Source organism: Bolinopsis microptera, chromosome 12, assembly GCF_026151205.1.
Source record: "Bolinopsis microptera isolate Bmic1 chromosome 12, MBARI_Bmic_1.0, whole genome shotgun sequence".
Taxonomy (NCBI): domain Eukaryota; kingdom Metazoa; phylum Ctenophora; class Tentaculata; order Lobata; family Bolinopsidae; genus Bolinopsis; species Bolinopsis microptera.
Window position 1 is genome coordinate 269,650 of NC_087083.1, and position 13,622 is coordinate 283,271.

At 37.3% G+C, this 13,622-nt stretch overlaps 1 protein-coding gene across 1 annotated transcript in view; it reads right to left on the bottom strand.

Annotated features, from left to right (window-relative positions):
• Nucleotides 1-13,622, bottom strand: part of LOC134824471 (uncharacterized) — a 62,849-nt gene that overhangs the window by 23,206 nt on the left and 26,021 nt on the right. Inside the window, exons 3-6 of the mRNA XM_063836375.1 lie at nucleotides 10,728-10,816; nucleotides 8,849-8,955; nucleotides 305-368; nucleotides 12-78 (exon numbers count right to left, since the gene is read on the bottom strand). Coding sequence (XP_063692445.1) covers nucleotides 12-78; nucleotides 305-368; nucleotides 8,849-8,955; nucleotides 10,728-10,816 — 327 coding nt within the window. The remainder of the gene's footprint in view (nucleotides 1-11; nucleotides 79-304; nucleotides 369-8,848; nucleotides 8,956-10,727; nucleotides 10,817-13,622) is intronic.

Consider the following 13,622-nt stretch of genomic DNA (forward strand, 5'->3'; position numbering starts at 1 on the left):
CTAAAACTCACAGTAAAATTCGTTCACTTCTGAAGGTAGCACATATGTGACGGGGAGAAAATCGAAATGTTTGGCACCCTGAAAAAGAGTAGAAATAGTTCAGAGATCAAACTACACGGAACTTTCTGACAGACGAACAAAATTAACTGGTTAAACGCACAGAATATGTGTAGAGTTTAACCGTAGGGATCAATCATATTAACTAGGTAGTTAGGGAAGAAACTCATATTTTGACCACTAATGATAGGTAATAAGTGAACCAAATATTTTGAGAGAAATTGAGAGAAATTCAAGATTATCTTACCATGGTCTGCCTCATTCGCATGTAGTTCTTGTACATCCTGTCTTTTCTTGTTATTTCGTACGACCTGAAAGAGATGATTGAGGAAAACTGTGGATTAAAGTTCAGTCCTATGGAGAAGAAGAGATGCTCGGGAATATACTAGGATGTTTCTTATTTTGTTGTTTCCAGACAATTTTAACGAATTTGCTAATATATCTGTTACGTTGTTATTTTTTCGTTTTTGCTAATTCTCCAATTAGAGCAAATTTATAGACTTTCAGGAAAAAACTTGATCAGCAAAAACAAGCAGTGTTCCAATTATAAAACCACGTTTTTCACTTTTAAAAGTTTTAAACATCACTACATTGTTATACTTGTTGTGAACTTGGATGCAAATTTTTCAATTACAGCAAATGTATTCATCCTTTCGAGTAAGAAAAAAACTTGATCTGCAAAAGCAAGCAGCGATTCTCACTGATCCAATTATACAACCACGTTTTTTACTTTTTAAAATTCTTAAAATCGCTACATTGTACTTTTAACCGCAAGTAAATGTGCAGCAATATTAGTAGTCTGCCCTTATAAATTATAACATAAAATATCACAAGCAATCTATACTGCTAGCTACACAAATCTGGAGTTTGTGTCGTGGTTTTAAGGGCTGTGCATTTCTAAAACGTATCAGTGTGCAATTGAATTAATAAGTTAATAAATTAATAAGTTAATAAATTAATGGCGTTTTTAAGGACATGATTAATTTGTTCAGTTACTGAATGTACTACAAGTAAAGATTCTCTGAAAAGAATCATTTTAATATAGATATACAAACTTTTTAAGTTGTTTTTGAGGTTTGTAATCTGTTCACATGTCTACAACATGCAGAGAGCTGCTAACTGAGCTGACCACGTGCTGATTACGTGGTTACCACGTGCTGATTACGTGGTTACCACGTGGTTAGCACGTGACTGCGATCTTTCTTCTTGTCTACCACTTGTTGACATCTGCTTGACATTTCGACAAGAAGGACAAGAATGTGAGCATGAAAACAGGAAAACATTTAGATTTAATTAGTAGATTTAATTAGCCAGATTTAATTAGTAGATTTAATAAGTAGATTTAATTAATAGATTTAATTAGTAGATTTAATTAGTAGCTTTAATTAGTAGATTTAATTAGTAGATTTAATTAGTAGATTTAATTAGTAGATTTAATTAGTAGATTTAATTAGTAGATTTAATTAGTAGATTTAATTAGTAGATTTTATTAGTAGATTTAATTAGTAGATTTAATTAGTAGATTTAATTAGTAGATTTAATTAGTAGATTTAATTAGTAGATTTAATTAGTAGATTTAATTAGTAGATTTAATTAGTAGATTTAATTAGTAGATTTAATTAGTAGATTTAATTAGTAGATTTAATTAGTAGATTTAATTAGTAGATTTAATTAGTAGATTTAATTAGTAGATTTAATTAGTAGATTTAATTAGTAGATTTAATTAGTAGATTTAATTAGTAGATTTAATTAGTAGATTTACTTAGATTTAGCCACTAGTAAGATAATCCAATACTCAGTGAAGACCATCTTCTTTTTTAAAAAGTTTTTAGAATTAAAATCTAGAACCTCCTCTTTTCGTCAGCTAGTTTTTATACATAACACTGTATTCGGTTTTCAGTTTTAAAAATAATTTCGTGGTTGTTGCACCAAGATTGATCAATAACCCCCAGCATCAACAACAGTAACATTCCAAACAGTGACATTCCAACCCTGTAACTGTACGTATCACTGATGATCTAGCTATTTTACTAATACTTTTATTTTATTTATTTAATATTATTTACCATTCATCTATAACATCGATGACCGTGATGTAGATCTTCTTGAATACTACAAAAAAGCACACATTCTCCCCATTGAAGAACGAATAAGTTTCAAGATTTGTCTTCTGGCGTATAAGGTTATGTACAGCCAAGCACCACCATATCTGTCTGATCTTCTTCAGATTGACTCCCAGGCAGCATATTCTAAAACACGGCAACTGTCTGGTGATGGTCAGTAGACTCAGTAAAATCAGGCTAGGTGATAGGAGGTTTAGCAACGCAGCCCCAAAACTCTGGAACTTGCTACCGTATACGGTAAGAAAAGCTAACAACATTGATACTTTTAAACGGGCTTTAAAAACCCATTTTTTCAATCATTTAGAACATACCTAGTCGTATTTATATTCGTGTTCTTTTTTCTTTTTTAGAAAGTTCCTAGAACCTGGCCTTAGTTTGTAGATTATTCCATGGGATTTTTTAACTGCCATGAGTTGTGTGTATAGTTACACTTACACGGAGAGACTAGAATGCCATTTGCCATGCCCTGGCTTGTTTTTATTTTTATAATCTGTATCCTTGGCCGGTACCACATGATTGCAGAGTTGGTAGCACATGCTTCGGTAATCTACCTGTACCTCAGTGAACCGGTGGGTGAACGGCAGCTTGCTTGCAAGCTGTTGGGTACAGGGTGATGTAGTGTGCGAGTTCCCTTAATTGGGTGCGACAATACTCAGGGAAATCGGACTGGGGATCCGTCGGCCCGGTCTACTACCTTCGAGCAACTCATTAAATGATTGTGTGGTCTTGACGGGGATGCAGGCCACAGTTTGTGTTTGTTGTTTTGATCTACAAATAAAGAAGAGTGTATAATGAAGTTTAATTAATTAAATTCTTTTGAATAAATAAAGGTAACCAATATGTGTCGAGATTATTATTTTTCTCTTATAGTTTATTCCATCTGATGTCTGATTGTACCACCATGTCTGCCGTATATAGTTTTTAAACGTTAGTGTTACCAATAAAGCAGCTTAAAGGAAAATGAGAATTTTTTGTTGGAGAATTCTAAATTATTATAGTTTTCTCTTTGTTATGAGAGCCGCTCTGACATTAGTAGCTAGTACCATTCTTGGTTACTAGTTGCTAATATGAGCGGGATATAAATACTCTGTTATTATTATTATAAAGGGTCTCAATAAGAGGTCTCGACTGCCTAGGCGTCAAACCTTGGCAGTCGGTAGTTTCCCTCTGGCCCGGGATCAGCTGACCCTAGGGACCAGAGGGTAAAGGTGTAGAGACTATGTGTATCTACAAATCTTTCGAGGTTGTTTTTACAAGAGACAGGGCTTGCTACGCAAGGGAAGAAAACCGGGAGAAACAATCACAAATTATACAAATAAATATTATAAAACCTAGCAAAAAGAAATTCAAACAATCCTACACTACTACAAATGTTTATTACATACTACAATGTAATACACGATAAATCAATGCTATATAATCAAGAAACAGGGCTTGCAGGGCAAGGGACGGAACACAGGGACTGGCTACAGAGTGTATAAAACAGTGATTCAGCAAGTACCCATTGGGTATTGCTGAATCTGACCCACAAAATACCACAATCAATACAAGAATATACAATATTTAAACAAACATCATGTTTATACAAGAATCAGGGCATGCAGAGCAAGAGAAGAAGAATAAGAGAAAAACTCCAACACATGTATACCCCTTAGTCCATTAAATAACAATAATTACTTGTACACAAAACTGTATTTAATATAAAATACATAACAATTACACAGTCTACCCAATATACGGGTTAAAAATTGTATAAACAAGAGACAGGGCTTGCATAGCAAGGGAAGAGAAATAAGAGGACCAGGTAAAAAGTGTTTATTACAGTATCCAGTGAAGAATAAACTAAATATAGAGTATCTACAGTGTATTATACTCTCAATAATATCATATGTCTAAGACCATCCTGAGAATTCTGGCTGATCCTAGCAGAGCTGTCTTCTGGAGATTAGAGATGCTCAGATTGCAGTGGACTGCGTCGAGGTGTTTACGAAAGTTAATGGTGATAGTTCCTAATGCGCCTATCACCACAGGGACGATTGTGACCTTTCGTAAATTCCAGTTCTTCTTAATTTCTCTTTTTAGGTCTTGATATTTCAGTATCTTTTCTTGTTCTCTATCCAGGATCCGGGTATCTCCTGGGACTGCAACGTCAATGATGGTTGCTGCGTTGGTTACCTTGTCTACCAGGAGGAGATCCGGTCTGCAGTGTTCGATAACGTGGTCCGACTGGACATGGAAGTCCCACAATATCTTGACTTTTTCGTTCTCCAGCACCTTCTCTGCCCGGTGTTCGTACCACCTTTTACTGCGTGGGAAGCCGTATTCCTTGCACAGACTCCAGTGCAATGCGGCAGCTACTTTGTCATGCCGACACTTATATTCTGTCTGTGAAAGTTTTGGGCACCCATTCAGTATGTGGTCTATTGTCTCGTAATGATTTCTGCAGAGTCTGCAGAGGGGAGAAGAGCCAGGTGTTTTGTCAATCCTGTGCTTCACATAATTCGTCCTAAGTGCTTGGTCTTGGGCTGCTATCAACAATCCTTCTGTCTCCTTCTTCAAGTCTTGTTGAGTGAGCCAGTTCCAAGAGGTTAACGGGTCCGCTATACCCATCATCTGCCTTGGGAACTGTCCGTGCATCACTTTAGCAGTCCACTTCTCCTTGCGGATTTCCTCGCGTTGTGTTCGGTCGATATCTTTCTCTATCTCTTCACCCAAGAGTATCTTGTCTTTGACAAAGTAGTCCTTCAGAGCAATCAGTTCTGGGTCTCTACTTCTCACCACATAAGTGGTGAGTGCATTCTCCTCTCTCTTTACGACTTTATTATTATTATTATTATTTAAATATTTTACTAATAAACTCTGACGTTCATGTTGGTTTGAAAATCATGAGTTTGTTGACAATGTCCATTATAATGTCTTGTGTAGTACAGTGTATATTGTGTTGTGTCTCAACCGTGTGCTATTATGTGTTGTGTGACTGTAGGACTTTGTGACTATAGGACTTATAGGACACAATATATAATTCAATGAAACTAAATTGTTAAACAGTTTAACATTTCCAGAACAGTTGGCTCTAGAAACGCGTAAGCTCTGACACGCTATTTGTTTTAGAGCCTTTTCAATAACTTGTGTTAATCTTCTTAGGTCGGGAAGGATGATAAAAAAACTAATTTTTAGCTCTGCATGGAGTCGATGAAATTATAACTTATAAAAAAAGGTTCTTTAATCTGTATTATTTCAGTGAAACCTAAACTGTTATAAAGAGGTAACTCTTTTCTCTCTATCAATAAGAAATATGATCATGCTAATCTGTAAATCTGATGCTCAAAATATTAAAATTTACACACCTAGCACATTCTGCATAATCATGATATTATTTTAAATTATGAACTTTCTTACATCATAAGTAAAATATTTGCTGCTCCGACGAGGATAATCTATACTTCTTAATCTGCCTTAAATCGATATGACTATATGAGTGAGGTGTGAATTTTACCTTTTAAAATGTCATTTTATAGTCCGGTCCTAATCGGAAGTTTCAATCCGGAAACTAAATCATTTGGCAGTTTTAATCCGGAAACTTAATGCTCGCTGCACGTGGCTCATCTGTTTGGTTTATATTCAAACCGTTTTTATTATCCTGACAATATCTCATTTCTGTAGAAATATTCTAAAACACAGTTCACACTAAAGGTCCAATAACAGACAGAACTCTGACTCCTGCTTGCTAAATCCAACACTCTCACAGAAAACACTGTTCTGTGTCACAGGAGTGACGCCACAGTGACACAACATTGACAGCGGGATGGTAATGGAATTTCACAGTGACACAGCAGTGCCACAGAACTCTACTTCACACCTCCAACAAGTGAAGGAACAAGTGACACACTAGACCTCTACTTCACACTCCACTTCCAACAAGTGACAGAACAAGTGACACACTAGACCTCTACTTCACACTTCACTTCCAACAAGTGACAGAACAAGTGACACAGTAGACCTCTACTTCACACTTCACTTCCAACAAGTGACAGAACAAGTGACACACTAGACCTCTACTTCACACTCCACTTCCAACAAGTGACACACTAGACCTCTACTTCACACTCCACTTCCAACAAGTGACACACTAGACCTCTACTTCACACTTCACTTCCAACAAGTGACACACTAGACCTCTACTTCACACTCCACTTCCAACAAGTGACACACTAGACCTCTACTTCACACTCCACTTCCAACAAGTGACAGAACAAGTGACACACTAGACCTCTACTTCACACTCCACTTCCACCAGACCTCCACGCTCCCGCCTGCTTGTTAACAAAACTCTGCACTGCAACAACGTGTGCTTGCAAGGAACCGCTCTGAACTACAATTGTACTGGTTGTTTAACACAGTGAGAGTTGAGGTAAAGTTTGTTCGTTATGTACTAGAAGTGTAGCGCGTTGTGCTTATCAAGTTGCGTTTAAATTAGTTTACACACGAGTCTTGCAACACCCTGTATTTTAAACAATAGTAAAGTTTCTGGAGTTAGCTAAAAGTGAGTATTGTAGTGAGGATGTGTGGAGTTAGCTAAAAGTGAGTATTGTAGTGAGGATGTGTGGAGTATTGTAGTGAGGATGTGTGGAGTATTGTATGTAGTTTCTGGAGTTAGCTAAAAGTGAGTATTGCAGTGAGGATGTGTGGAGGGTATCATTGTTGTCGCTTCTTCTCTTGATGATAAATATTACACATAGCTCGTTAATGAGAGAGCAGTGGAGATTATTATTATATATTATAAATAGAATCTTACACTAAAAATTGATTTTATTATCTATTATAAAAAGATCGTACATGCAAACATACGGTAATCTGTGCCTGTACAAATAGCTCCAGTATTTATTGCACGCAGCTATTATGTATTATTGTGTCTCTCCTCTAATAGATCACTGTTGCATGTGACAACCTGTGTGAGACTGGGAGGTGACACTGGTGACATGTTAAGTTGACACACGTGATATAACTTGATGACTTGATGATGTCACGTGACTTGATGACGTCACGTGACTTGATGATGTCACGTGACTTGATGATGTCACGTGACTTGATGATGTCACGTGACTTGATGATGTCACGTGACTTGATGATGTCACGTGACTTGATGATGTCACGTGACTTGATGATGTCACGTGACTTGATGATGTCACGTGACTTGATGACGTCACGTGACTTGATGATGTCACGTGACTTTATGATGTCACGTGACTTGATGATGTCACGTGACTTGATGATGTCACGTGACTTGATGATGTCACGTGACTTGATGATGTCACGTGACTTGATGATGTCACGTGACTTGATGATGTCACGTGACTTGATGATGTCACGTGACTTGATGATGTCACGTGACTTGATGATGTCACGTGACTTGATGACGTCACGTGACTTGATGATGTCACGTGACTTTATGATGTCACGTGACTTGATGATGGTTCTCTGGAATTGTACTTCTCTGCATGGTAAGGATAGTAACAATACACGCGCAGTTATAGGCTACAAAATATCAACAAGCTAATGTTGAGAAACATTAGTAAGAAACTGTGATTAATTCAGAGTGGATTAATGTGAAAAATTTGTAATTTGAAAAGATAAAATCTTATTAACACGTTAGTTGTTGTATGCCTGCAAAAGCTCCTGGCGACTACTCAAATTAGAGAAGCTTAAAAGTTTTTATTTCTAATAAGCACTTTGATAAATTTAGAAAAATTAATCTCCAAATTTTTAAATAATCCCGTTTCATCAAGACAAACATGTGCTCGTAAATGTCACAAAGTTTAATACATTCACGTTGGAAATATATTTGTATGCCTCCTAAAGTTGCATTAAATTTTAATTTGAGTAAGCATGATTCATTGAATCTATTGACCACACAGCACCTACCTCGCCCATTAATATACGATTAAAAGTTAGTTAAGAAAAGTGCTAAGATTAGATTTTATCTGATGCTTGTCATAGATTTGCTCGATTAAGCTGGGTAACTATTGAAGAGATGAACAGATTAAGGATTTAGGATATTGATTCAGTCATAAAAATAAATTAGTATATACAACTCTCAGTTGACGTATTTTTACATTTAATTTTATATTTAATCATTTTGTCCTTTTGTCCCTGTATAATATGATTATATAATGACCCAAGTTTTCGATCAGAGGAAGGGATTAAATATCAAAAATAAACAACCAACATCATCATTCGCAAGTTCAATATGAATCGGTTAAAAGTTCATTTCCATTCCAAGTTGGTTGTGAAAAGTACTAAGATTAGAAATTCTGGCTGATGCTTGTCATAGATTTATAACTAAACTGATCTGTAGGTAACCAACTAAGAGTGCCGCCTAAGGATGATGACTAGTACATCATGATAACAATACAGTAGATCCCTCTCAGAAAGCTGTGTTTTATGTTATTGTAACTTTGTTTGAAAAGCATTTATGCACGAGAAGATTTCAGTAGATATAATTTCGTAATTATGTATAGGTCTGGATTGTGGACGGTAAGGGAGGTGAACCAAATGTTTTTCTGATAAGTATCAAAGCAAATAAGGTTCACATCCCCACAAATGTCCAGGTCTATTATTTTAAAAGTTATTTAAACTCAAAGCTATAAGTTCACAAAATATTATCTGACCTGGGAAAGTGGTTGACTTTTTGTAGTTCAGTGAGTCCTCGTAGAGTGTAGGGTTTAACGTGACACCCACACCACATTAGGTTGAAGTCGTTACTGTTCTGGTGAATCTGGAGGGGATTTAGCAATTGGAAATTAGCAATTAGCAATTAGCAATTAGCAATTAGCAATTAGCAATTAATAAGGACTGATATTATGTCCTTAATAAGGACTGATATGTCCTAAATATAAAGTATTTGTAGTATTCCACGATACCCCATCTACTTTAACTCACCAGAGGATATTACAAAAGTGTTAAAGTAATAAATCACCTAGCTACGATAAAACAATTATCAGCAGCCAATGATATCTGAAGTTTTGAAGCACTGATTCACACATTCCCGTAATTCACGTGACGTCATCACACTGTCACGTGACATCACGTGACATCACCAGTCACCACACTCTACAGACAGTTATCAGCTGCCAATAACATATGAAGTTTTAAGCAACAACTCACACACACGCACAACCCCCTGATAATTGAGGTGATCATTTGAAATGTGAAGCAGAGAGAGAGAGAGAGAGAGAGAGAGAGAGAGAGAGAGAGTGAGAGAGAGAGAGAGAGAGAGAGAGAGAGAGATAAGTTGGAGCGGAATAGTACGTTCAATGCAACTATAATACTGCATTACTGTAGCTGATCTTGTATTAAGCTAATTCTGGTCAATCGCTAGTATGGGTGGAGTATGATGAACTCGATTATATGTACAGTCTCTTTGTACAACTACAAAGGGAATATACCAGAGGTCCACAAAGAGTGACGAGAATGAGCAGCACGTTACGACAGGTTTGGGAGTTCTCAATTGAGAGTTTGCTCACACGCCCCTCCTCACCTGAGAGAGAGAGAGAGAGAGAGAGAGAGAGAGAGAGAGAGAGAGAGAGAGAGAGAGAGAGAGAGAGAGAGAGAGAGAGAGAGAGAGAGAGAGAGAGAGAGAGAGAGAGAGAGAGAGAGAGAGAGAGAGAGAGAGAGAGAGAGAGAGAGAGTGAGAGAGAGAGAGAGAGAGAGAGAGAGAGAGAGAGAGAGAGAGAGAGAGAGAGAGAGAGAGAGAGAGAGAGAGAGAGAGAGAGAGAGAGAGAGAGAGAGAGAGAGAGAGAGAGAGAGAGAGAGAGAGAGAGAGAGAGAGAGAGAGAGAGAGAGAGAGTTATTATATGTGTGGTATTATACAGAGGTGTTCAATAGAATGACCAATAGAATGACTACATGAGTTGGAGGAGTTTGTAGTTGCTGATTGAGTTTATGAGTAATTGTTGTGTTAATTGTATCTGTGAAGGACAACGTAAAATTACCACAGATTTCTTCTAGTTTAGTTGGAGAGAGAGAGAGAGAGAGAAAGAGAGAGAGAGAAAAAGAGAGTTCTAGTGGTTCCAGAATGAGGTGCAGTGATTGGATAAGTACAGCTCTAACTAAAAATACCAGTGACCAGGGTTATGTGTGGGCTTACTTTGCACTCGAAGGTACTAGAACTAAAATGTGTGTGTGTTTTACAGAAGTGCACTAAACCAAATATTCGGGTAACAATAAATTACTAATTATATAATCAGACTACAGGAATAATAAAACTGTTTTTACTGAATTCTGGTTTAAATAACTAATTAACAACTAATTAACAACTAATTAATAAGTAATCAACAACTAATTAACAACTAATTAACAACTAATTAACAACTAATTAACAACTAATTAACAACTAATTAACAACTAATTAACAACTAATTAACAACTAATTAACATTTAATTAACAACCAATTAACAACTAATTAACAACTAATTAATAAGTAATTAACAACTAATTAATAAGTAATTAACAACTAACTAACAACATTCCTGAACTCTCTAACTAACCTCTCTGAAACCATGCCCCTCCAATAGAGTCCTGAGAAGTCTACACTCTGTCTTTACAAACTTATACGTCAGCCCGACCCCACTTGAAACTGCGCAATTAGTAATATGAGTAAAAGTTATAGAAACAAAATTACCAACATCATACTAATAGAGTGATACCTACCAAGAACTGTTAACTCACCCATCTTGTTGCAGGAGCACTCAGTGTTCTTATAAAGACAAAACAACAGTGATACCTACCAAGAACTGCTAACTCCTCCATCTTGTTGCAGGAGCACTCAGTGTTCTTATAAAGACAAAACAACAGTGATACCTACCAAGAACTGTTAACTCACCCATCTTGTTGCAGGAGCACTCAGTGTTCTTATAAAGACAAAACAACAGTGATACCTACCAAGAACTGCTAACTCCTCCATCTTGTTGCAGGAGCACTCAGTGTTCTTATAAAGACAAAACAACAGTGATACCTACCAAGAACTGTTAACTCCTCCATCTTGTTGCAGGAGCACTCAGTGTTCTTATAAAGACAAAACAACAGGTATACCTACCAAGAACTGTTAACTCCTCCATCTTGTTGCAGGAGCACTCAGTGTTCCTATAAAGACAAAACAACAGGTATACCTACCAAGAACTGTTACCTCCTCCATCTTGTTGCAGGAGCACTCAGTGTTCTTATAAAGACAAAACAACAGTGATACCTACCAAGAACTGTTACCTCCTCCATCTTGTTGCAGGAGCACTCAGTGTTCTTATAAAGACAAAACAACAGGTATACCTACCAAGAACTGTTAACTCCTCCATCTTGTTGCAGGAGCACTCAGTGTTCTTATAAAGACAAAACAACAGTGATACCTACCAAGAACTGTTACCTCCTCCATCTTGTTGCAGGAGCACTCAGTGTTCTTATAAAGACAAAACAACAGGTATACCTACCAAGAACTGTTAACTCACCCATCTTGTTGCAGGAGCACTCAGTGTTCTTATAAAGACAAAACAACAGTGATACCTACCAAGAACTGTTAACTCCTCCATCTTGTTGCAGGAGCACTCAGTGTTCTTATAAAGACTAACATCAGGTATACCTACCAAGAACTGTTAACTCCTCCATCTTGTTGCAGGAGCACTCAGTGTTCTTATAAAGACAAAACAACAGTGATACCTACCAAGAACTGCTAACTCAACCATCTTGTTGCAGGAGCACTCAGTGTTCTTATAAAGACAAAACAACAGGTATACCTACCAAGAACTGTTAACTCACCCATATTGTTGCAGGAGCACTCAGTGTTCTTATAAAGACAAAACAACAGGTATACCTACCAAGAACTGTTAACTCACCCATATTGTTGCAGGAGCACTCAGTGTTCTTATAAAGACTAACATCAGGTATACCTACCAAGAACTGTTACCTCCTCCATCTTGTTGCAGGAGCACTCAGTGTTCTTATAAAGACAAAACAACAGGGATACCTACCAAGAACTGTTACCTCCTCCATCTTGTTGCAGGAGCACTCAGTGTTCTTATAAAGACAAAACAACAGTGATACCTACCAAGAACTGTTAACTCACCCATCTTGTTGCAGGAGCACTCAGTGTTCTTATAAAGACTAACATCAGGTATACCTACCAAGAACTGTTACCTCCTCCATCTTGTTGCAGGAGCACTCAGTGTTCTTATAAAGACAAAACAAAAGTGATACCTACCAAGAACTGCTAACTCACCCATCTTGTTGCAGGAGCACTCAGTGTTCTTATAAAGACAAAACAACAGTGATACCTACCAAGAACTGTTACCTCCTCCATCTTGTTGCAGGAGCACTCAGTGTTCTTATAAAGACAAAACAACAGTGATACCTACCAAGAACTGTTAACTCACCCATCTTGTTGCAGGAGCACTCAGTGTTCTTATAAAGACAAAACAACAGTGATACCTACCAAGAACTGTTAACTCACCCATCTTGTTGCAGGAGCACTCAGTGTTCTTATAAAGACAAAACAACAGTGATACCTACCAAGAACTGTTAACTCACCCATCTTGTTGCAGGAGCACTCAGTGTTCTTATAAAGACAAAACATCAGGTATACCTACCAAGAACTGTTAACTCCTCCATCTTGTTGCAGGAGCACTCAGTGTTCTTATAAAGACAAAACAAAAGTGATACCTACCAAGAACTGCTAACTCACCCATCTTGTTGCAGGAGCACTCAGTGTTCTTATAAAGACAAAACAACAGTGATACCTACCAAGAACTGCTAACTCACCCATCTTGTTGCAGGAGCACTCAGTGTTCTTATAAAGACAAAACAACAGTGATACCTACCAAGAACTGTTACCTCCTCCATCTTGTTGCAGGAGCACTCAGTGTTCTTATAAAGACAAAACAACAGGTATACCTACCAAGAACTGTTACCTCCCCCATCTTGTTGCAGGAGCACTCAGTGTTCTTATAAAGACAAAACAACAGTGATACCTACCAAGAACTGCTAACTCACCCATCTTGTTGCAGGAGCACTCAGTGTTCTTATAAAGACAAAACAACAGGTATACCTACCAAGAACTGTTACCTCCTCCATCTTGTTGCAGGAGCACTCAGTGTTCTTATAAAGACAAAACAACAGTGATACCTACCAAGAACTGTTACCTCCTCCATCTTGTTGCAGGAGCACTCAGTGTTCTTATAAAGACTAACATCAGGTATACCTACCAAGAACTGTTACCTCCTCCATCTTGTTGCAGGAGCACTCAGTGTTCTTATAAAGACAAAACAACAGTGATACCTACCAAGAACTGTTACCTCCTCCATCTTGTTGCAGGAGCACTCAGTGTTCTTATAAAGACAAAACAACAGTGATACCTACCAAGAACTGTTACCTCCTCCATCTTGTTGCAGGAGCACTCA